Below are 24,855 nucleotides of genomic sequence, written 5' to 3' on the forward strand. Positions count from 1 at the left end.
TCTTCCCCGCTGTCTGATCGGCCTTTGATTGCTCCAAGCCCGAAATCCCAGAAAACACTGATCAATGCATTCCTATGGCAATGCATTAAACAGTGCCTGAAATCAGTGTATGCTGTATTATAGCCCCTAGAGGGGGCTATAACACTGCATAAAAAAAGTTTAAAAAAAATAAATATAAAAAAGAGGTCATAAATGTGATTTAACCCCTTCCCTAATAAAGATCAGAATTACCCCCTTTTCCCATAAAAAAAATAAAAAAAAGGGTGTAAATAAAAATAAAAACAAACATATGTGGTATTGCTGCGTGCGTAAATGTCCGAACCATAAAAATATATCATTATTTACACCAAGGGTCAATGGTGTACAGGCAAAAAAAATTCCAAAATTGCGTATTTTTGGTAACTTTTTATACCATAAAAAAAGGAATAAAAAGCGATCAAAAAGTCCGATCAAAACAAAAATGGTAACAATAAAAACGTCAGATCACGGCGCAAAAATGAGCCCTCAAAAATAAAGTTATAGGGGTCAGAAGATGACAATTTTAAACGTATAAATTTTCGTGCATGCAGTTATGATTTTTTCCAGAAGTACAACAAAATCAAACCTATATAAGTAGGGTATCATTTTAATCATATGGACCTACGGAATAAAGAGAATGTGTCATTTTTACCGAAAAATGTACTGTGTTGAAACGGAAGCCCCCAAAAGCTACAAAATGGCGTTTTTTTCTTCAATTCTGTCCCACAATGATTTTTTTTTTCCGTTTTAATATCATTACAAAGTAGAATTGGTGGCGCAAAAAAAAATCTATCATATGGATTTTTAGGTGCAAAATTGAAAGGGTTATGATTTTTTTAATGCAAGGAGGAAAAAACTAAAGTGTAAAAACTGAAAAACGCTTGGTCCTTAAGGGGGTTAAGTGGCATAATAGTACACACTGGCCCAGATTTATCAATCTGTGTGATAGGAAAAACTGGAGAGATTTTGCCCAGGAACCAATCACAACTCAACTTTCATATTACTAGAGCTTAAGATATGAAAGCTGAGCTGTGATTGGTTGTCATGGGCAAAATTAGATATTTTTTTCTCTTAGGGTGCATTCACACCGCGTTTGTGCAATACAGTTCCTGTATATGTTTTCAATGTGAAAACCATATGCATTGACTCTCCATTGAAAACCGTATGCCAAACAATGCATCCGGTTGCATCCGTTTTGCATCTTGTACGGTTTTGTCCATTTCTTTTTCTCGTATCCAAAACCGTAGCCTACCACGGTTTTTGGTCCAGGTGAAAAACCATATTAAACCATAACATTGGAGTCAATGGGAACCGTACAGAACCGTATGTGTGTACAGTTCCATCCGGTTTGCACTATATGGTTTTTGACTTTGCAAAGTTTTTTTTCTTGGAATTTCAATCAAACAAGTAAAACGTATACGTTTTTTTCTTAAAAAAACTGATGCAACTGGACATAGTTTTTCAAACTGTATACGGGTTAAAATTCGTACATATGTTTTTATACAGTTTAGTCCGGTTTTGATGAACCCGTTTTTCATCAAAAACCTGATACAGGTACTGTATTTCAAAAATGTGGTTAGGCTGATTAATCTGGGCCATTTTATCTAAAAGTGAGTAAACACTATTAGGGTAGGGTCACACATGCCGTATTTTTCTGCATATTTATTTTCTACTGCTTATTTTGCTACCCAGTGACTTCAATGGGTAGGAAAATAGCAGCAAAATATGGCATGTGTGACCCTACCCTTAATTTTTAAGGGGATCTCTCTCTCTCTCTCTACACTATTAACCCCTTGGGGACAAAGCCCATTTTGACCTTAAAGGGGTACTCCACTGGAAAACATTTTTTCTAAATCAATTAGTGCCAGAAAGTTAAACAGATTTGTAAATTACTTCTATTTAAAAAGCTTAATTCTTCCATTACTTATCAGCTGTTATATGCTCCACAGGAAGTTCTTTTCTTTTTTAATTTCCTTTCTGTCTGACCACAGTGCTCTCTGCTGACACCTCTGTCCATTTTAGGAACTGTCCAGAGTAGAAGCAAATCTCCATTGCAAACCTTTCCTGCTCTGGACAGTTCATGAGATGGACAGAGGTGTCAGCAGAGAGCACTGTGGTCAGACAGAAAGGGATTCAAAAAGAAAAGAACTTCCTGTGGATCATACAGCAGCTGATAAGTACTGGAAGGATTAATATTTTTTTTTAATAGAAGTAATTTACAAATCTGTTTAACTTTCTGGCACCAGTTCATTTAAAAAAAGGTTTTACAGTGGGAGTACCCTTTAAGGACCAGAGCATTTTTTTTTTTTTTTCAAATCTGACCTCTGTCTTTTTATGCATAACTCTAGGATGCCTTTACTTATAAATTTGATTCTGGGATTGTTTTTTTCGTGACATATTCTACTTTATGTTAGTGAATTTTTTTTGTTGATACTTGCATAATTTCTTGATGAAAACTTCAAAAATTTCATGTAAAATTAGAAAATTTAGCATTTTTCTAACTTTGAAATTCTCTGCTTGTAAGAAAAATGGTCATACCAAATAAATTATATATTGATTCACATATACAATGGGGGAGATTTATCAAAACCTGTGCAGAGGAAGAGTGGTGCAGTTGCCCATAGCAACCAATCAGATTGCTTCTTTCATTTTCCACAGGCCTCTAAAGAGGCCTGTGGAAAATGAAAGAAGCAATCTGATTGGTTGCTATGGGCAACTGGACCACTCTTCCTCTGCACAGTTTTGATAAATCTCCCCAAATATGTTTACTATATGTTGGAATCATAAAGTTGACATGTTTTTATTTTTTGAAGAGAGAGCTTCAAAGTAAAGCAGCAATTTTTCCAAATTTTCATGAAAAATTCTAAATCTTAATTTTTCTGGGACAAGTTCAGTTTGAAGTGTATTTGAGGGGCCTTTCTGTAAGAAATACCCCGCAAATTACCCTATTTTAGAAACTGCATCCCTGAAAGTATTCAAAATGACAGAAAGTTTGTTAACTCTTTAGGTGTTTCACAGGAATAGCAGCAATGTGGAGGAGAAAAATCTAAATCTTCATTTTTTACACTAACATTTTACATGAAATTTGTAATCCAATTACTCTCGAGCATGGAAATACCTCATATGTGGATGAAAAGTGCTCTGCGGGCGCACAACATGGCTCAGGAGGCAAGGTGCAAATTTGGGATTCAACACATGGCACACTATTTGGGAAAGTACACCCCTCAAGGAATGTAACAAGGGGTATATTGAGCCTTAACACCTCACAGGTGTTTGATGACTTTTGTTAGTTTATAGTGCAAATTAAAAATGTTATTTTTAACACTAAAATGCTGGTGTTACCCCAAACTTTTGATTTTCACAAGGTATAATCAAGAAAAATCCCCCAAAATTTGTAGCCCAATTTCTCCCGAATAAGGAAATACCCCATATGTGGACGTAAAGTGCTCTGTGGGCACATTACAGGTCTCAGAAGGGAAGGAGCGCTATTGGGCTTTTGGAGAGAGAATTTGGCTGGAATTGAGGTTAAAGGGGTATTCCAGGCAAAAACTTTTTTTTTTATATATATCAACTGGCTCCGGAAAGTTAAACAGATTTGTAAATTACCTCTATTAAAATCTGATTTTTAACACTTAATTGCTAGTGTTAGCCCAAATTTTTCATGTTTAACAGGGATTATAGGGAAAAAAAGCCCCCCAAAATTTGGAGCCCAGTTTCTTCTGAGTAAGGAAATACCACATAAGTAGATGTAATGTGCTGTGCGGGTGCACAACAAGGCTAAGGAGTGAGAGAGCTCAGAGCCCCTGTCATGAATGGGGGCAGGGAGAAGTGACCCCTAAAGGTATCCCTATAAACCCCTCTCTCTGCCTACTTGCCCATCTGCCCTAAATGACGGATCTACAACTTGGAGCCGGTCCCTTCCTAGCGCTAAAGTGCATGGGCGTCAATGTCAACAAAACAAACAGAACTGTACATGTCAGGAAAAAAGTCAAAAAACATAACAGAACCAACAAACAGATATATAAATAGAAACAAGGCAGGAAATAGCATACTAACATATAGTTCAGGAACCCGAATCAAGATTAAAAGGCATATATGATAGTATGAACAAGACTAGATACGGGGATAAGTTTACAGCAGACAAAACCAGGAGATACAGGGGATGAGCAGGTTAACTGAATGCCAGAACACCAAACGGGTCAGGAAATCAAGAGCACTGTTCACACTGGACTCAAAACAAGGAACACACTAGACACCCCACTCCAAGCATGGAGGGACACAAATACCACAGCCAAATAGGCTCCTAGCCAGCGGGCACTCTCCACCAAGTGATCAGGATACTGGCCTAGGAGGAAACAAAAATCTTAAATACAAGCAAACACAGTTACAGGAACAAGACTCACTCACTCCTAGATAGATGGAATAGCACAAGGCTCAGACCAGGGTTCTATCCTTGGAGTTGCATTATCAAATAAGGTCAAACCAGGACTGACAAAACGCACAGTGTGAATACAGACTATGGAAACACTAAGAAAAATACAAAATAATAAAACCCAACAAATGTACTAAAATAAAGCAGGCTAAAATCAATATATCAAACAGTACAGATAACCATAGCTAAAACTCAGGACATGTGCTCAAACAGACAAAAGGTGCATAAAGAAACAAGACATGGTCAGACTACAGATCTAATTTCCAGCAGAGCTAGGGTCTAAATACCCCCACCCAGGATGCCATAGGCTGGAAGCATATTCTTCCCAAACCATTGAGAATTAACACAAACTGTTCAGACAAAAACATTGTCTGAACAGGACTGAAAGCAGAAAATACAAAATACAGAAAAATGGATATTACAGCACCTAAGGTGGTGATTTGCCCTACAATGGCAGAGGTTCTGACAGGTTCTGACATAAAATCTACAAAAACAAAAAAACGGCAAATTACCTCAATTTTACAACTACTCCTGTGCTGCCTTCGCAATGTATTTTACATGCTTGGCACTCAGCAGGGTCTGTTCCTTTAAGACCCTCCATTTTCTTGAAGCCTAGAGGCGGGCCTTCTCTCTAAAGCATAGGACTAGCTCCGGCATGTCTCATTCATTCCAGCTCCAGCCACCACAGTGACCAGATCCACAGGACTTCTTAAAGCTAATACAGCCTGCAAATCTGATAAATACCAAAGCCTGTGAGTAAGGAATTGTTAGTTATCTTGTGTAGAGAGATGCTCGGCATTTGTAGATAGAGAATGTGTTTTCAGTGTGTAGTAAGTGAGCACATGTTAGACCATATCTATGTATTAGCAATGCATAATGTAAGGCACTTGAATAGCCATGCTTATATCTGTCTTTCATATGTTTGTTTTACAGTTTTACCGCACTTTCATTATATCTCAGTAAAGATTACATCAGTTAAGCAAACCAGCGTGTCTTTCCTTGAGATTCGGTATAAACTTGATGTGAAGCTGTGTCCACGAGACAGCGGAGACATTATAGTAAAAAGGCTTTTAAAACGTTATCAGAAGCAGTTAATCAGCTTTGAATCGTCCGCAGCAGTAAAAAAGATTCATAAATCCTGTGCCCTGCAGTCTGTGTCGGAGTAAGGGCGCGAAGCACTAGAAAGTGAAACTAATTCTCTCACGTGCTATATCACCGCTGTGCTGTGTCCAGTCATCATCATTATCTACGCTGCCAGCTAAATCAAGATGCAGAACCCAGAGAACAGCACTCTGACAGTTAACCCTCAATGCTCCTATAAAGAGGAAGACACCTTGCCAAGAAGTAGATCTAGGTGCACAACATTGTCTAGAGCGTCCAGTCAAACAAATCTAACTTCGGTTAGCGCCGATGCATCAAGATTTAAACGCCATAGTTCTAGACACTCAAGCACCACCAACCTGTCATCCGCTAGCGCCATAGCAACTAAGGCAAGAGCGAAAGCAGAGGCAGCTTGTGCAATGGCGTCCTATGCAAAGCAGGAAGCTGAATTGATGAAAGAACAAGCTGAAGTGCAAGCATCTTTACACTTACTGCAACAGCAGAAAAACGCTGCAGCAGCCTTAGCCGAGGCAGAAGTTCTCACAAGGGCTGCCGAAGCTCAGTTCGCTGACATAGAAACCCAGATGTCACCCCTCAGCACAAGCCAACGTACCCGTGAGTACATACAGTCACAAGCAACCATGTACACTGACCAGCAGTTCAATTATGCACCAAGACCATCAATAAGCAACTTTGATACTATGCAACACTGCAAGACTGAATTAGAACCTCAGGGTAGGAAGTCAAGTGGTTGCATGCTCAGAGACCAATCTGCCAACCTGACAAGAGTGCAAACGGATGCTGATGTACTCCCTCCTCAAGCAAATACAAGTCTGGATTATAGCAGAAAGACTTACAACAGAGGAGAACAAAGCAGACTTAGTCAAGTACCTCATCAGCCTTACCAGTCGCAGCCATACCCTGAGTTTACACCCAGGAAGTATTCACCAGATGCAGCAAGAGCTACAGAGGTAGCAAGATTCCTGATGCGCCGTGAGATAGTGAGCGCTGGTCTCATGAAATTCGATGACCGTCCAGAAAACTACTGGGCCTGGAAGTCATCTTTCCTAAGCGGTACCCAAGACTTAGATCTGACAGACAGAGAAAAGCTTGATCTGCTCGTCAAATGGCTAGGAACAGAGTCCACTGAGCAAGCCCAAAGAATCAGATCAGTACATGTTCATGACGCAGCAGCAGGACTTGCAATGGTGTGGAGGAGACTAGAACACTGCTATGGGTCACCTGAAGTGATTGAAGATGCTCTTCTGAAGAGGATAGAAAACTATCCAAGAATGACAAACAAAGACAATCAAAAGCTGAGAGGGTTTGGGGACCTACTCTTAGAAATAGAAGCCGCTAAGTCTAGTGGATATCTGCCAGGTCTCTCATACTTAGATACAGCACGTGGAGTTGATCCCATAATCGAGAAACTTCCTTTCAACTTGCAAGAAAGGTGGGTCACTCAAGCATCAAGATACAAGAAAGATCATCGAGTCGCATTTCCACCATTTGCCTTCCTTGCTGAATTCATCGTAGACCAAGCTGAAACACGCAATGATCCAAGCTTTGCTTTCCTGAACAAGAGAACTGCAAGCTCCCCAAAGGTAGAGCAAAAACATCCAACGCCTTACAAAGAACGCAGAGCAACAGTTTCTGTACGGAAGACAGAAGTCTCGCCTGAGTCTGCAGTCAATCAGGAAGACAACACAAGTAAGAAAGTTGAGGAGCCAGACAAAATATGTCTCATCCACAACAAGCCTCATCCACTAAGAAAATGTCGCAGTTTCAGAAGTAAGACGTTAGAAGAGCGCAAAGCTTACCTTAAAGACAATCACATTTGTTTCAGATGTTGCGCTTCAATTCAGCATCTTGCAAAAGACTGTACAAAAACAATAAAATGCACAGAGTGCAACAGTGACAAACACCTGTCAGCACTGCACCCAGGACCATCACCATGGAAACAAGAAGTTCCAGCAACTCAAGAAGATCATGGTGGGGAGCAAGGCGAGAGTACAACGCCAGCAGTAACCTCAAAGTGTACTGAGATCTGTACAGAGCAGGGCCGCCCCAGATCATGTTCCAAGATATGCTTAGTCAAGGTGTATCCTGCAGGCTTCAGAGAAAAAGCAATCAAGATGTACACAGTCTTGGATGAACAGAGTAACAGATCTCTGGCAAAAACAGAGTTCTTTGACCTCTTCGGTGACAAAGGAAGTCCAACTCCATACACCCTGAAGACTTGTTCTGGAGTTGTAGAGACAACAGGGAGAAGAGCAAACAACTACATCATTGAGTCATTAGATGGAAAGACAAAGGTGACTCTTCCTACCCTCATAGAATGTGATGAGATACCAGACGACAGGTCAGAGATCCCCACACCTGAAGTTGCTCGTCATCACCCCCATCTGGTGCGAATAGCAGACCAGATACCAGCACTAGATCCAGATGCTGCAATCATCCTTCTACTTGGGAGAGATATCCTCAGACTGCACAAAGTCAGAGAACAGTACAATGGGCCACACAATGCACCATTTGCACAACGCCTTGATCTCGGATGGGTCATCGTTGGAGAAGTATGTCTAGACGGACTCCACAAACCAGAAAAGGTAAATGTCTACAGAACACATCTGTTACAGAATGGTCGTACATCTTGTCTTTGCCCATGTACCAACAGTCTACACATTAAAGAGAGACTTGTAAACCCAACACATCATCGGAGTATCCAGAGGTGCATGGAAGACTTAGCCTCAACTGGAGATACAGATGAACTGGGCTGTAAGGTGTTTGAAAGAACACGAGATGACGACAAGCTAGCACCCTCGGTGGAAGATACTCTCTTCCTTGAGATTATGGACAGAGAAGTCTTCAGAGACAAATCAGGCAGCTGGGTAGCCCCTCTACCCTTCCGGTCACCACGCCATCGCCTTCCTGACAACAAGGTACAAGCAGAGAAACGCTTCACCTCGTTGCAGCACATGCTACAAAGAAAGCCAAATATGAAGAAACACTTCCAAGCCTTCATGCAGAAGATCTTTGATAACGATCAAGCTGAAAAGGCACCACCACTACAAGAGAACCAAGAACACTGGTACTTACCAATATTTGGGGTGTACCATCCTCAGAAACCAGGCCAGATACGCGTAGTATTTGACTCTAGTGCGAAACACCAAGGCATCTCACTAAATGATGTCCTTCTCAGCGGACCTGACCTGAACAACACACTCCTTGGAGTACTCATCAGGTTCAGAAAAGAACTCGTAGCAGTGACAGCAGACGTACAACAGATGTTCTACTGTTTCCTTGTTCGTGAAGATCACAGAGACTACTTAAGGTTCCTGTGGTATGCAGACAATGACTTTAACAAAGAAATCACAGAGTACAGGATGAAGGTACATGTGTTTGGAAACAGCCCTTCTCCAGCTGTAGCTATCTACAACCTGAGACGAGCAGCACAGCAAGGTGAAAGACATGGTCAAGAAGCCACACAGTTCGTCATGAAGAACTTCTACGTAGATGATGGACTTGCTTCTTTCTCCAGCAACGAAGAAGCTATCAACGTCCTGAAAAGTACAAGAGAAATGTTGGCAGAATCCAACATAAGACTGAACAAGGTAGCTTCCAACAGCAACAGAGTCATGGAAGCATTTCCAATGGAAGACCGTGCTAAAGACCTCAAAGACTTGGATCTAGGAACAGAATCACCACCCTTGCAAAGAAGTCTTGGGATTAGTTGGGACCTGAAGACTGACAGTTTCACCTTCAGGGTCTCCAGAGAAGAGAAGCCATTCACAAAAAGAGGTGTCCTATCTACAGTCAACAGTCTTTACGACCCCCTGGGGTTCGTAGCACCCATCATCATGCAAGGTAAAGCTCTTTTGAGACAGATCACTACTGAGCAAGAACAAAGTGACTGGGACATACCTCTACCTGAAGAGAAGGAAATGCAGTGGAAGTTGTGGAAAGACTCATTGTTAGAGCTTGAACAACTCAACATCCCTAGACCATACGTATCTGTTTCCTTGTCTGCTACAAAGAGAAGAGAAATATGCATATTCTCTGACGCCTCCACTATGGCTATCGCATCTGTCGCCTACCTTAGGGTAATAGACACTGAGGGACAAAGCCATGTCGGGTTCCTCATGGGAAAATCTAAGCTGGCTCCCAGACCGTCTCACACTGTCCCACGTCTAGAACTTTGTGCTGCTGTCTTAGCTGTAGAGATGGCAGACATGATTACAACAGAACTGGACATCGAGATCCATACAATTAACTTTTATACAGACAGCAAGATTGTGTTAGGATATATTCACAATGCTTCAAGAAGATTTTATACATACGTGGCCAACAGAGTGACACGTATCAGAAAGTCTACAAGTCCAGAACAGTGGCATCACATCAGCACAGACAAGAACCCAGCTGATCATGGGACGAGACTAGTGCCAGCCGCTGCGCTCAAGCAAACTAACTGGTTCGTAGGTCCATCCTTTCTTCGTAAACCAGAAACCAAAGAAACTACTCAGGTAGAGACCTTTCAGCTCATAGAACCAGATCAAGACAAAGAGGTAAGACCTCAAGTGACAGTTTGTAGGACTATAGTTACAAGAGACAGTCTGGGCGCTCATAGATTTGAAAGGTTTTCCAGCTGGAAGTCGCTGACCCGTGCAATCGGAAAACTTAAGGTCACGATCATCAGATGCATCCAGCAGGAAGTCTTTAAAGAAGAAATCCAAGGCCTTCTGAAAACGGAAGAGATTTCTCAACACAATTCGCTCAAGGACTTGTACACCAAGCAAAGGAAACAAGTTCAAAGTCTTGCGGACATTTTCTGGAAGAGGTGGAGACAGGAATACCTGGTGATATTCCAGCCACGCAAGAAATGGCAAGATGACAAGCCCAATTTACAAGTTGGAGACTTTGTCCTACTGAAAGACTCTCAGGCCCACAGGAACGAGTGGCCTATTGGACTCATTGTGGGGACTGATCCTAGTAGTGATGCTAGAGTTAGAAAGGTTGAAGTTAGGATTGTTAGACAGGGCATTCCCAAAGTGTATGCAAGGCCAATTTCTGAAGTAGTTTTACTTCTGTCCAAGGGTTAGTGGCATAACAAAAAGTATGCCAGGTGGGGAGTGTGCTGCCTTCGCAATGTATTTTACATGCTTGGCACTCAGCAGGGTCTGTTCCTTTAAGACCCTCCATTTTCTTGAAGCCTAGAGGCGGGCCTTCTCTCTAAAGCATAGGACTAGCTCCGGCATGTCTCATTCATTCCAGCTCCAGCCACCACAGTGACCAGATCCACAGGACTTCTTAAAGCTAATACAGCCTGCAAATCTGATAAATACCAAAGCCTGTGAGTAAGGAATTGTTAGTTATCTTGTGTAGAGAGATGCTCGGCATTTGTAGATAGAGAATGTGTTTTCAGTGTGTAGTAAGTGAGCACATGTTAGACCATATCTATGTATTAGCAATGCATAATGTAAGGCACTTGAATAGCCATGCTTATATCTGTCTTTCATATGTTTGTTTTACAGTTTTACCGCACTTTCATTATATCTCAGTAAAGATTACATCAGTTAAGCAAACCAGCGTGTCTTTCCTTGAGATTCGGTATAAACTTGATGTGAAGCTGTGTCCACGAGACAGCGGAGACATTATAACTCCCCTCAAGGAACGTAACAAGGGCTACAGTGAGTATTTACATCTCAGAGGTTTTTGGAACAGTGGCCTGTAAAAAAAATTTAAAATTAGATTTTTTCCCAAAAATGCTGGTGTTACCCAAAATTTAGCTTTTTTACATATTTGCCATATGTGAATTTAACATGCTGTGTGATATTTGCCATATGTGAATTTAACATGCTGTGTGGGCACATAACAGGGCTCAAGACTCATAGAGCTATGTTCACATTTGAGGCATACGACATTTCAGTAGCTGACAGTGACATACATTCAGAGGAAAGTAAAAAAAGAAACACCCACATGTGACCCCATTACAATAAGTACACCACCTGAGGAATCTGTATAGGGAGGAAGTGGACATTATGCCAATCAGGTACCCAGAATGATGACCCAGAGCATAGCCAATAGTAAAAATTATGCCCGCCCCAAACCCAATGCTCTGCTTCATTATTCTGGGGATATTTGGTGTGTGGCTGTCCCCTAAACTGTTGCCTGCAAATCCGCACACCGCTCTGGTGGGGAGAGACCACTGCGCATTTGAGGCAACTTGAAAACCCCCAATGCAAGGGACTGTGACACATGACCCAATACTCCAAGAGGTCTTATCAGGGGTAATATGTTAATGGATTTTTGGGGTTTAAAATTTGGAAGACAATGTGCTATTGACAGGTACATTGGGGTCAAGTACAGTGGTGTCCTTCCGTCCTGCAACACACTGCATTTTCTTCTGGGACCGTCCCTTCTTTCCAGTGTGGGGGCTTCACCTGGAAAGTTTTGGCCTGGGACCATCCTGGCACATTTCGTACCGGAAGTGCTTGGGCCTTTCCCCCCTGATCGCCAAAGATCAGGGCCTTTATGAGCACCTCCTGGAACTTGAGAAATCTCTGTGTTGCCAGCGTTCCAGTATAGTACAAATGTGTTGAACATGGCAACCTGGACCATGTAGATCGCAATTTTTTTGTACCAAGCCCAGGTTTTGAGCATGGCATTATATATGGCTTGAGGACTTGATCAGATACATCAACTCCCCCCACCCCCTTTATACTGATTGTAGTCCCCGATACAATCAGGCTTGAGGATCGATGCCTCCGTACCTTGCACAGGGACAGGGGTCCTGTCGTTACCATGAACTATGGTCAGCATAAAGACATCCCTCTTATCCTTATACATGACCAGCAACAGGTTTTCACTGGTAAAGGCACGGGTCTCACCCCTGGGGATTAGTGTCTGGAGGGGATAGGTTCTGAGGCCTCTCTGATTGCATTATCAGCGTAATGCAAGCATTTTCATTTGGCCTCAAAACATCCCCATGTCATAGCTATAGTGTAGAGTGGGTAAAGGATGTCCACACTCCAGTATTGCAGTTTTTTGACTTGGCCCATATGCAGCACAAGGCCCAAAAATATCCTAATTTCGTCTGCATTGATGGCGTGCCATCCATTGGCCGGATCCAAAACAGAGCCTGGGTTTGCGGCGACGAACTGTTGGGCGGACAGGTTCACCTGCTCCACCATCAGATTGACAAAGTCTTCACTGAAAAAAAAAAAAATTCAGTAAATTTCAGTAAAGCCAGCAATGTCAATCTTGATTCCTAGGTTGCCAACAAACCCAGGAATCACAGGCTCATAGTTCTCTGGGGCAGTCCAGACAGGTTCACTGGTAAAGGGTACCAGTGGACTTGCCTGGTGGGCCAGCATTCTAGTACGGGCGGCAGGGTAGCTCATACTAGTATGAGGCACAGGGTCCATTGTATGCGGGGTTTGTGGCCTCGTACTGTGGCGTCTCCACCGCCTTGGGGGCTCATCATCACTAGACAACAAGCAAGACAACAGGAAAGTGGGGTCTTCCTCGCCCTCACTGGCGCTTCAGTGTCAGAGGCAATTAAGGCATATGCCTCCTCCACCGAAAACACCCTGCGGTCCATTTCCTAACTTATGTGGTGTGAGTGTGTTTGAAACTTTGTGTGTATGTCTGGGGGGCTTCTACTTTATCCCTAAACTACTCCCTAACAAAGGAAAAATGTATATATATCTGTGTGTGTGTGTAAAGAAAAAAATTAAGGGTGTACTTCCAGCACAAAAAAAACCTGCGCCAAAGAGTGGATACCTAATCAGTTGTGTGCGCGCCACTGATTAGGGCTCAGTGGCGGCAGGGGGTGCAGAAGACACAAAGGGGGGGGGGGAGGGGAAGCACCTGTGAATCCTACAAAAAAAGCTGATCAGTGATATATTACTGTCAGCGGTCAGGGCAGGTGAACACAGGGGTACAGTCTGTCCACACAGCACGGACCTTCTGCTGGTGGCATGGTCCGCAAATCCCCTCAAAAAAGCTGCTAAAAAAACAAAACGCTTATATCCCAAGAAAAGGTGATTCGCTAACAGTGGCCGGCAACTTTTTTTTATAGAGAAGAGGGTCCAGCCAAAGTTAGCGAATAATAAAAAAAGGAAAAAAAGCTTACACCCCAAGAAAAAATAAGATGGGGGGTAATCCGCAAAACAAAAGGTGCTGTGCACCCTCAGACCCCAGACATTAGGCACTGCGCAAAAATACATTTTTTTTAACTTTTTTTTTTTTTAACACTCAACTGTCCCTACCTAGCAAGAGCTATCCCTGACAGGAAGGCACAAAGGGGGCACTGGATGGCACAGGTGAGGGGGAACCGACTGTTCAATCACAGGGCTCTGGGAGGAGGCATCAATGCCACCTCCCATCTACGTGTGTATTCCGCCACCCGTTACCCCCCACTTCCGGCTAATCGGGTCACCGGAGACCAGAATGACCCGGAAACGCCAATAATCATTGCAGTGATCACCAATATTGGGGGAGGGGGTGGTGGTGCCTCAGGCCCCCTCAGGCGATGAATGATTTAAGCAGGCATCCCGTTCCGATCACCGCCCGGCAGGCACAGGTACGGCCTTGGTCCATTTAATGCCGGGACGCAAGGGCGTACCTGTATGCCCTTCGCCCCCAACAGGTTAAACATATTTAAGCGGATATTTATATAATTCTCAAGGCTGCAAAACAACTTTATTTTGTATTGCTGTAGTTAGGGGGAAAATCATTTCTGTATCTCTGCTGTAAGTTGCGAGTAGCTGCTGTTTCTAAGGTGCAGGTAACTAAAGCATAGTATTAGTCATTTGTTCCAAAAATAAATGACATGTACCATTCCCAGAAATGACCTCTTTCATCTGAACATGTGTATTAGCAGAACCTTCTTGAAGTAGCTTTCAAATGTTCAGGGAAATTATCAGGAACCTTTAAGATATGCAGCAGCTATAAACTAGGGTGGAAGAACAAATTAAGATATTCCCTGAGCTGCCTACACTATTTAGAAGTGACTCATTCTGTACATATGCACAATAGGAAAGTGTTTCTTATTAGTAGAGATGACTATATTCTGCAATAATATTTATGCTTACATTAAATACAAATTAGTGTAGTGTGTTAGACTCACATTAGTACAGCATACTTTAAAGGAGTACTCCAGTATAGGAAAATTGTCCTCCATACTGCCAGTAGTAAAAAAAAATAAAGATGTAAATACCTTCCTTCATTCCACCGGTGCCTCCGGTAACCTGCTCCGGTCTCTGCTGCGATCCTCTTCCTGGTTGCCGGTGGTTGGCGAGTCATACTGCGCTCAGCCAATCACCGGCCGCAGCGAAGTCCCGACTCGGCCGGTGATAGGCTGAGCGGCAGTGTGACGTTTTCGGCCCCGGCAGCAGGTGCCGGTGTAGTGAAGAATTGTGTGTCCTGAAGCGTTCTCACACTGCCGCTCAGCCTATCACCTGCCAAGTCGGGACTTCTCTGCGGCCGGTGATTGGCTGAGTGCAGTATGATTCATCCGACCACCGGCAACCAGGAAGAGGATCGCGACGGAGACCAGAGACGGTTACCGAAGGCCCCGGGGGAGTGAAGGAAGGTATGTACCTCTTTATTTATTTTTTTTACTGCTGACAGTATGGAGGACATTTTTCCTATTCTGGAGTACTCCCCCCGTATGACTTATCACCTGTTCACATAATAGGGATAATTGTATGATTGTGGAGGGTCCAACTGCAGGAATGGCCAACAATCAAAAGAATGAGGTTTTGTGTTTCCTATCTGAAGGCATAGGGCTACTGCAGTTTTTGAGCCAAAGCCAGAAGTGTATTCAAAAGGAATAAGAAATAGAAAGGAAAGACTTACACTTCTCCTTCCTACTGGATCCACTTCTGACCTTGGTGTATAAACTGCACTGGCAGTTTTCCCAAAAAGCGGCAAGTGGAAAAGCAGCCAGAAATACACTGCGTATGTACTGAAAGCAGACACAGGACTTTTCCAGCCACAGTCCCGTGTGTGCAGCAAGGTTGGGAGAGGGGGGCAAGCACAACAGCGTAACTGTGACGCACGGCCCACCTCCACACACAGGGTTGTGGCGAGGAAAACCAGCGCCGGCAAAAACGCCAAAAAAAGTGCCACTGCATTTTAGCAGTTTTTCTGGCATTTTTGCTGATGTGTGGAAACAATTTTGTACCCTGTGGCAGTTTTTCACTGCCTTCACGGTACCACTTCATGACTTGGATGCAGGGCACCTGGCCCACGGAATATATGGAGGCAAGTAGTGCTGCATAGCATCACTATCTTCCTCCACCAGCCTTATAGTATACAGCGGTGCATAGCACACCACTGTTACTAGACAGAAGCCTGGACTCCTACTGACAGGAGTCCCTGCTCCTAGTGGGGCTGAGCTGTGCCTGCAGCTACACAGCCATGGGCACAGCTGGTACATTGCTGGTTTACTGTAACCCCTTGCTGGGCTGGTTAACTAGCGCTGCTAGTTTGGCTCTGGTCTCATTATGCGTTTTGTAAAATGTGAACAGACCCTTTCTGGCAGTCTCTTTCCAAACAGGGAGCCTCCAGCTGTTGCTAAACTACAACCTCCATCATTCCCAGAAAGCAAAAGACTGTCTGGGAATGATGGGGGTTGTAGTTTAGACAGGGATGCCATCAGACATTTTAGGGCCCCTTACACAGCTTGAAGTCTGTGCACTGCATAGTATTAGGCCCCCTCACATTGCTCCCATAGAGTAGCAGGCCCCTCACATTGCCCTAATGGAATATTATTCCCCGCTCACTGCCCCATTGAATACTGTGTCCCTTTATCTTTCCTGCATAGATTATGTTCTTCACATTGCCCCATAGAACAGTGTTTCCCAACCAGGGTGCCTCCAGCTGTTGCAAAACTACAACTCCCAGCATGCCTGGACAGCTGTTGGCTGTCCGTGCATGCTGAGAGATGTAGTTTTGCAACAGCTGGAGGCACCCTGGTTGGGAAACACTGCCATAGAATATTATGCCCCTTACCTTGCTCTTCACATTGCCCCCCATAGAATATTATGTCCCCCTCATTGTCCTGATAGAATTGTATGCCCCTTACATTGCCCCCATAGAATATTATGTCCCCCTCATTGCCCTGATAGAATTGTATGCCCCTTACATTGCGCCCATAGAATATTATGTCCCCCTCATTGTCCTGATAGAAATGTATGCCCCTTACATTGCCCCCATAGAATATTATGTCCCCCTCATTGCCCTGATAGAATTGTATGCCCCTTACATTGCCCCCATAGAATATTATGTCCCCCTCATTGCCCTGATAGAATTGTATGCCCCTTACATTGCCCCCATAGAATATTATGTCCCCCTCATTGCCCTGATAGAATTGTATGCCCCTTACATTGCCCCCATAGAATATTATGTCCCCCTCATTGCCCTGATAGAATTGTATGCCCCTTACATTGCCCCCATAGAATATTATGTCCCCCTCATTGCCCTGATAGAATTGTATGCCCCTTACATTGCCCCCATAGAATATTATGTCCCCCTCATTGTCCTGATAGAATTGTATGCCCCTCACATTGCCCCCATAGAATATGATGTCCCCCTCATTGCCCTGATAGAATTGTATGCCCCTTACATTGCCCCCATAGAATATTATGTCCCCCTCATTGCCCTGATAGAATTGTATGCCCCTTACATTGCCCCCATAGAATATTATGTCCCCCTCATTGCCCTGATAGAATTGTATGCCCCTTACATTGCGCCCATAGAATATTATGTCCCCCTCATTGCCCTGATAGAATTGTATGCCCCTTACATTGCCCCCATAGAATATTATGTCCCCCTCATTGTCCTGATAGAATTGTATGCCCCTTACATTGCGCCCATAGAATATTATGTCCCCCTCATTGTCCTGATAGAATTGTATGCCCCTTACATTGCCCCCATAGAATATTATGTCCCCCTCATTGCCCTGATAGAATTGTATGCCCCTTACATTGCCCCCATAGGATATTATGTCCCCCTCATTGCCCTGATAGAATTGTATGCCCCTTACATTGCACCCATAGAATATTATGTCCCCCTCATTGCCCTGATAGAATTGTATGCCCCTTACATTGCCCCCATAGAATATTATGTCCCCCTCATTGTCCTGATAGAAATGTATGCCCCTTACATTGCCCCCATAGAATATTATGTCCCCCTCATTACCCTGATAGAATTGTATGCCCCTTACATTGCCCCCATAGAATATTATGTCCCCCTCATTGTCCTGATAGAAATGTATGCCCCTTACATTGCCCCCATAGAATATTATGTCCCCCTCATTACCCTAATAGAAATGTATGCCCCTTACATTGCCCCCATAGAATATTATGTCCCCCTCATTGCCCTGATAGAATTGTATGCCCCTTACATTGCGCCCATAGAATATTATGTCCCCCTCATTGTCCTGATAGAATTGTATGCCCCTTACATTGCCCCCATAGAATATTATGTCCCCCTCATTGCCCTGATAGAATTGTATGCCCCTTACATTGCCCCCATAGAATATTATGTCCCCCTCATTGCCCTGATAGAATTGTATGCCCCTTACATTGCCCCCATAGAATATTATGTCCCCCTCATTGCCCTGATAGAATTGTATGCCCCTTACATTGCCCCCATAGAATATTATGTCCCCCTCATTGCCCTGATAGAATTGTATGCCCCTTACATTGCGCCCATAGAATATTATGTCCCCCTCATTGCCCTGATAGAATTGTATGCCCCTTACATTGCCCCCATAGAATATTATGTCCCCCTCATTACCCTGATAGAATTGTATGCCCCTTACATTGCGCCCATAGAATATTATGTCCCCCTCATTACCCTGATAGAATTGTATGCCCCTTACATTGCGCCCATAGAATATTATGTCCCCCTCATTACCCTAATAGAAATGTATGCCCCTTACATTGCCCCCATAGAATATTATGTCCCCCTCATTGCCCTGATAGAATTGTATGCCCCTTACATTGCCCCCATAGAATATTATGTCCCCCTCATTGCCCTGATAGAATTGTATGCCCCTTACATTGCCCCCATAGAATATTATGTCCCCCTCATTGTCCTGATAGAATTGTATGCCCCTTACATTGCCCCCATAGAATATTATGTCCCCCTCATTGCCCTGATAGAATTGTATGCCCCTTACATTGCCCCCATAGAATATTATGTCCCCCTCATTGCCCTGATAGAATTGTATGCCCCTTACATTGCGCCCATAGAATATTATGTCCCCCTCATTGCCCTGATAGAATTGTATGCCCCTTACATTGCCCCCATAGAATATTATGTCCCCCTCATTACCCTGATAGAATTGTATGCCCCTTACATTGCGCCCATAGAATATTATGTCCCCCTCATTACCCTGATAGAATTGTATGCCCCTTACATTGCGCCCATAGAATATTATGTCCCCCTCATTACCCTGATAGAATTGTATGCCCCTTACATTGCGCCCATAGAATATTATGTCCCCCTCATTGCCCTGATAGAATTGTATGCCCCTTACATTGCGCCCATAGAATATTATGTCCCCCTCATTGCCCTGATAGAATTGTATGCCCCTTACATTGCCCCCATAGAATATTATGTCCCCCTCATTGCCCTGATAGAATTGTATGCCCCTTACATTGCCCCCATAGAATATTATGTCCCCCTCATTGCCCTGATAGAATTGTATGCCCCTTACATTGCCCCCATAGAATATTATGTCCCCCTCATTGCCCTGATAGAATTGTATGCCCCTTACATTGCCCCCATAGAATATTATGTCCCCCTCATTGCCCTGATAGAATTGTATGCCCCTTACATTGCGCCCATAGAATATTATGTCCCCCTCATTGCCCTGATAGAATTGTATGCCCCTTACATTGCCCCCATAGAATATTATGTCCCCCTCATTACCCTGATAGAATTGTATGCCCCTTACATTGCGCCCATAGAATATTATGTCCCCCTCATTACCCTGATAGAATTGTATGCCCCTTACATTGCGCCCATAGAATATTATGTCCCCCTCATTACCCTAATAGAAATGTATGCCCCTTACATTGCCCCCATAGAATATTATGTCCCCCTCATTGCCCTGATAGAATTGTATGCCCCTTACATTGCCCCCATAGAATATTATGTCCCCCTCATTGCCCTGATAGAATTGTATGCCCCTTACATTGCCCCCATAGAATATTATGTCCCCCTCATTGTCCTGATAGAATTGTATGCCCCTTACATTGCCCCCATAGAATATTATGTCCCCCTCATTGCCCTGATAGAATTGTATGCCCCTTACATTGCGCCCATAGAATATTATGTCCCCCTCATTGCCCTGATAGAATTGTATGCCCCTTACATTGCCCCCATAGAATATTATGTCCCCCTCATTACCCTGATAGAATTGTATGCCCCTTACATTGCGCCCATAGAATATTATGTCCCCCTCATTACCCTGATAGAATTGTATGCCCCTTACATTGCGCCCATAGAATATTATGTCCCCCTCATTACCCTGATAGAATTGTATGCCCCTTACATTGCGCCCATAGAATATTATGTCCCCCTCATTACCCTAATAGAAATGTATGCCCCTTACATTGCCCCCATAGAATATTATGTCCCCCTCATTGCCCTGATAGAATTGTATGCCCCTTACATTGCCCCCATAGAATATTATGTCCCCCTCATTGTCCTGATAGAATTGTATGCCCCTTACATTGCCCCCATAGAATATTATGTCCCCCTCATTGCCCTGATAGAATTGTATGCCCCTTACATTGCCCCCATAGAATATTATGTCCCCCTCATTGCCCTGATAGAATTGTATGCCCCTTACATTGCCCCCATAGAATATTATGTCCCCCTCATTGCCCTGATAGAATTGTATGCCCCTTACATTGCCCCCATAGAATATTATGTCCCCCTCATTGCCCTGATAGAATTGTATGCCCCTTACATTGCCCCCATAGAATATTATGTCCCCCTCATTGCCCTGATAGAATTGTATGCCCCTTACATTGCGCCCATAGAATATTATGTCCCCCTCATTGTCCTGATAGAATTGTATGCCCCTTACATTGCCCCCATAGAATATTATGTCCCCCTCATTGCCCTGATAGAATTGTATGCCCCTTACATTGCCCCCATAGAATATTATGTCCCCCTCATTGCCCTGATAGAATTGTATGCCCCTTACATTGCCCCCATAGAATATTATGTCCCCCTCATTGTCCTGATAGAATTGTATGCCCCTTACATTGCCCCCATAGAATATTATGTCCCCCTCATTGTCCTGATAGAATTGTATGCCCCTTACATTGCCCCCATAGAATATTATGTCCCCCTCATTGCCCTGATAGAATTGTAAGCCCCCTACATTGCCCCCATAGAATATTATGTCCCCCTCATTACCCTGATAGAATTGTATGCCCCTTACATTGCGCCCATAGAATATTATGTCCCCCTCATTGCCCTGATAGAATTGTATGCCCCTTACATTGCCCCCATAGAATATTATGTCCCCCTCATTGTCCTGATAGAATTGTATGCCCCTTACATTGCCCCCATAGAATATTATGTCCCCCTCATTGCCCTGATAGAATTGTATGCCCCTTACATTGCCCCCATAGAATATTATGTCCCCCTCATTGCCCTGATAGAATTGTAAGCCCCCTACATTGCCCCCATAGAATATTATGTCCCCCTCATTACCCTGATAGAATTGTATGCCCCTTACATTGCGCCCATAGAATATTATGTCCCCCTCATTGCCCTGATAGAATTGTATGCCCCTTACATTGCCCCCATAGAATATTATGTCCCCCTCATTGTCCTGATAGAATTGTATGCCCCTTACATTGCCCCCATAGAATATTATGTCCCCCTCATTGCCCTGATAGAATTGTATGCCCCTTACATTGCCCCCATAGAATATTATGTCCCCCTCATTGCCCTGATAGAATTGTATGCCCCTTACATTGCGCCCAAAGAATATTATGTCCCCCTCATTTCCCTAATAGAATTGTATGCCCCTTACATTGCCCCCATAGAATATTATGTCCCCCTCATTGCCCTGATAGAATTGTATGCCCCTTACATTGCCCCCATAGAATATTATGTCCCCCTCATTGCCCTGATAGAATTGTATGCCCCTTACATTGCGCCCATAGAATATTATGTCCCCCTCATTACCCTGATAGAATTGTATGCCCCTTACATTGCCCCCATAGAATATTATGTCCCCCTCATTGCCCTGATAGAATTGTAAGCCCCTTACATTGCCCCCATAGAATATTATGTCCCCCTCATTGCCCTGATAGAATTGTATGCCCCTTACATTGCCCCCATAGAATATTATGTCCCCCTCATTGCCCTGATAGAATTGTATGCCCCTTACATTGCGCCCATAGAATATTATGTCCCCCTCATTGCCCTAATAGAATTGTATGCCCCTTACATTGCCCCCATAGAATATTATGTCCCCCTCATTGTCCTGATAGAATTGTATGCCCCTTACATTGCGCCCATAGAATATTATGTCCCCCTCATTGCCCTGATAGAATTGTATGCCCCTTACATTGCCCCCATAGAATATTATGTCCCCCTCATTACCCTGATAGAATTGTATGCCCCTTACATTGCCCCCATAGAATATTATGTCCCCCTCATTGCCCTGATAGAATTGTATGCCCCTTACATTGCGCCCATAGAATATTATGTCCCCCTCATTGCCCTGATAGAATTGTATGCCCCTTACATTGCCCCCATAGAATATTATGTCCCCCTCATTACCCTGATAGAATTGTATGCCCCTTACATTGCCCCCATAGAATATTATGTCCCCCTCATTGCCCTGATAGAATTGTATGCCCCTTACATTGCCCCCATAGAATATTATGTCCCCCTCATTGCCCTGATAGAATTGTAAGCCCCTTACATTGCCCCCATAGAATATTATGTCCCCCTCATTGCCCTGATAGAATTGTATGCCCCTTACATTGCCCCCATAGAATATTATGTCCCCCTCATTGCCCTGATAGAATTGTATGCCCCTTACATTGCGCCCATAGAATATTATGTCCCCCTCATTGCCCTGATAGAATTGTATGCCCCTTACATTGCCCCCATAGAATATTATGTCCCCCTCATTGTCCTGATAGAATTGTATGCCCCTTACATTGCCCCCATAGAATATTATGTCCCCCTCATTGCCCTGATAGAATTGTATGCCCCTTACATTGCCCCCATAGAATATTATGTCCCCCTCATTGCCCTGATAGAATTGTATGCCCCTTACATTGCGCCCATAGAATATTATGTCCCCCTCATTGCCCTGATAGAATTTTATGCCCCTTACATTGCCCCCATAGAATATTATGTCCCCCTCATTGCCCTGATAGAATTGTATGCCCCTTACATTGCCCCCATAGAATATTATGTCACCCTCATTGCCCTGATAGAATTGTATGCCCCTTACATTGCCCCCATAGAATATTATGTCCCCCTCATTGCCCTGATAGAATTGTATGCCCCTTACATTGCCCCCATAGAATATTATGTCCCCCTCATTGTCCTGATAGAATTGTATGCCCCTTACATTGCCCCCATAGAATATTATGTCCCCCTCATTGCCCTAATAGAATTGTATGCCCCTTACATTGCCCCCATAGAATATTATGTCCCCCTCATTGCCCTGATAGAATTGTATGCCCCTTACATTGCCCCCATAGAATATTATGTCCCCCTCATTGTCCTGATAGAATTGTATGCCCCTTACATTGCCCCCATAGAATATTATGTCCCCCTCATTGCCCTGATAGAATTGTATGCCCCTTACATTGCGCCCATAGAATATTATGTCCCCCTCATTACCCTGATAGAATTGTATGCCCCTTACATTGCCCCCATAGAATATTATGTCCCCCTCATTGCCCTAATAGAATTGTATGCCCCTTACATTGCCCCCATAGAATATTATGTCCCCCTCATTGCCCTGATAGAATTGTATGCCCCTTACATTGCCCCCATAGAATATTATGTCCCCCTCATTGTCCTGATAGAATTGTATGCCCCTTACATTGCCCCCATAGAATATTATGTCCCCCTCATTGCCCTGATAGAATTGTATGCCCCTTACATTGCGCCCATAGAATATTATGTCCCCCTCATTACCCTGATAGAATTGTATGCCCCTTACATTGCGCCCATAGAATATTTTGCACATTACACAGCTCTATGGAAAATACACCCCACTCACCTCTCCCCATGCATATACAGAGCCCAGACTTAGATACACTGTTCCACAGTATCACACATAAAGGGGTACTCCGGTGAAAAACTTTTTTTTTTTTTAGCAACTGGTGCCAGAAAGTTAAACAGATTTGTAAATTACTTTTATTAAAAAATCTTAATCCTTCCAGTACTTATTAGCTGCTGAATACTACAGAGAAAATGATTTTCTTTTTAGAACACAGAGCTCTCTGCTGACATCACGACCACAGTGCTCTCTGCTGACATCTCTGTCCATTTTAAAAACTGTCCAGAGTCGGAGAAAATCCCCATAGCAAACATATGCAAATATAAAGGATAAAGATTTTTTAATAGAAGTAATTTACAAATCTGTTTAAGTTTCTGGCAGCAGTTGATTTAAGAAAAAATAAAAAATAAAAAAATAAAAATAAAAAATAAAAAATAAAGTTTTCCACCGGAGTACCCCTTTAAATACACGGTAAGAGCTGTGTATTCCTGCTCCTTGCAGGGAGGAGCGGTGTTTCCCCTCTCTGCACTGCCCAGAGCTGAGGGAGGTGTGTGGGCCAATCCGGGATAATCACACTCTGCACTCCTCTCCTTCAGAGATCTGCATAGAGCTGAGGGGAGGAGCGGACCCAGAATTCCATGGGGCGCATAGGTCTTTAGAACACCTGCTGCACCTGTTTCCTTACTCTGCCCATTCCCCCCCCCCCTCCTCCTCGGACTTGGCTCCTCCTGGGGGCGTGTCCTGAGCGGTCGCCGGTTGTCCCGATAACATGGCCACCTTAGCAACCGGGGGCGCGGAGACGAGAGAGGCGGCGGTGCAGGTACCGGAGTGTAAAAACGGGGGGAAAGGTGACCTCGCTGTGCGGTACAGTCACCGGGGGCCGGCGTTGTGTGCGGTTTATACGCGTTATACAGTTGCCTAGTGACCTGGTGACTGCCGCCCCTGCTGCTCACGATATAAAGCCCTGTGCACACGATACAGGACGGAGCAGGAGTTTTGGCCACTTCTAGGCAGT

General features: G+C 43.7%; 2 protein-coding genes across 6 annotated transcripts in view; both read left to right on the forward strand.

Moving 5' to 3' along the window:
* The window catches only part of CCDC112 (coiled-coil domain containing 112), a 66,759-nt gene that overhangs the window by 14,436 nt on the left and 27,468 nt on the right, over positions 1 to 24,855 (forward strand). Inside the window, exon 1 of one of the 4 annotated variants that reach the window (XM_056537440.1) lies at positions 24,488 to 24,660. The exons of the other annotated variants lie outside the window; for them this stretch is intronic. Coding sequence (XP_056393415.1) covers positions 24,610 to 24,660 — 51 coding nt within the window. The 5' untranslated portion in view covers positions 24,488 to 24,609. Of the gene's footprint in view, positions 1 to 24,487; positions 24,661 to 24,855 lie in introns of those variants that run through there. 4 annotated transcript variants of the gene reach the window in all.
* On the forward strand, positions 4,993 to 11,206 carry LOC130288513 (uncharacterized). 2 transcript variants are annotated; one of them, XR_008847453.1, is made up of 2 exons: positions 4,993 to 10,898; positions 11,080 to 11,206. XR_008847453.1 is itself a non-coding variant. In XM_056537437.1 (2 exons), the coding sequence occupies exon 2, from the start codon at positions 5,719 to 5,721 to the stop codon at positions 10,645 to 10,647; it is 4,929 nt and encodes a 1,642-aa protein (XP_056393412.1). In that variant the 5' UTR covers positions 4,993 to 5,202; positions 5,384 to 5,718; the 3' UTR covers positions 10,648 to 11,054. The 2 variants fall into 2 exon arrangements, 1 of the variants encoding a protein (XP_056393412.1); XM_056537437.1 differs by lacking the exon at positions 11,080 to 11,206 and having other exon boundaries at positions 4,993 to 5,202; positions 5,384 to 11,054.

Source organism: Hyla sarda, chromosome 1 (assembly GCF_029499605.1).
Source record: "Hyla sarda isolate aHylSar1 chromosome 1, aHylSar1.hap1, whole genome shotgun sequence".
Taxonomy (NCBI): Eukaryota; Metazoa; Chordata; class Amphibia; order Anura; family Hylidae; genus Hyla; species Hyla sarda.

Bases quoted from the DNA above. Each gene is read 5' to 3' on its own strand.
- LOC130288513 (XM_056537437.1), top strand. From the start codon at position 5,719: ATGCAGAACCCAGAGAACAGCACTCTGACAGTTAACCCTCAATGCTCC.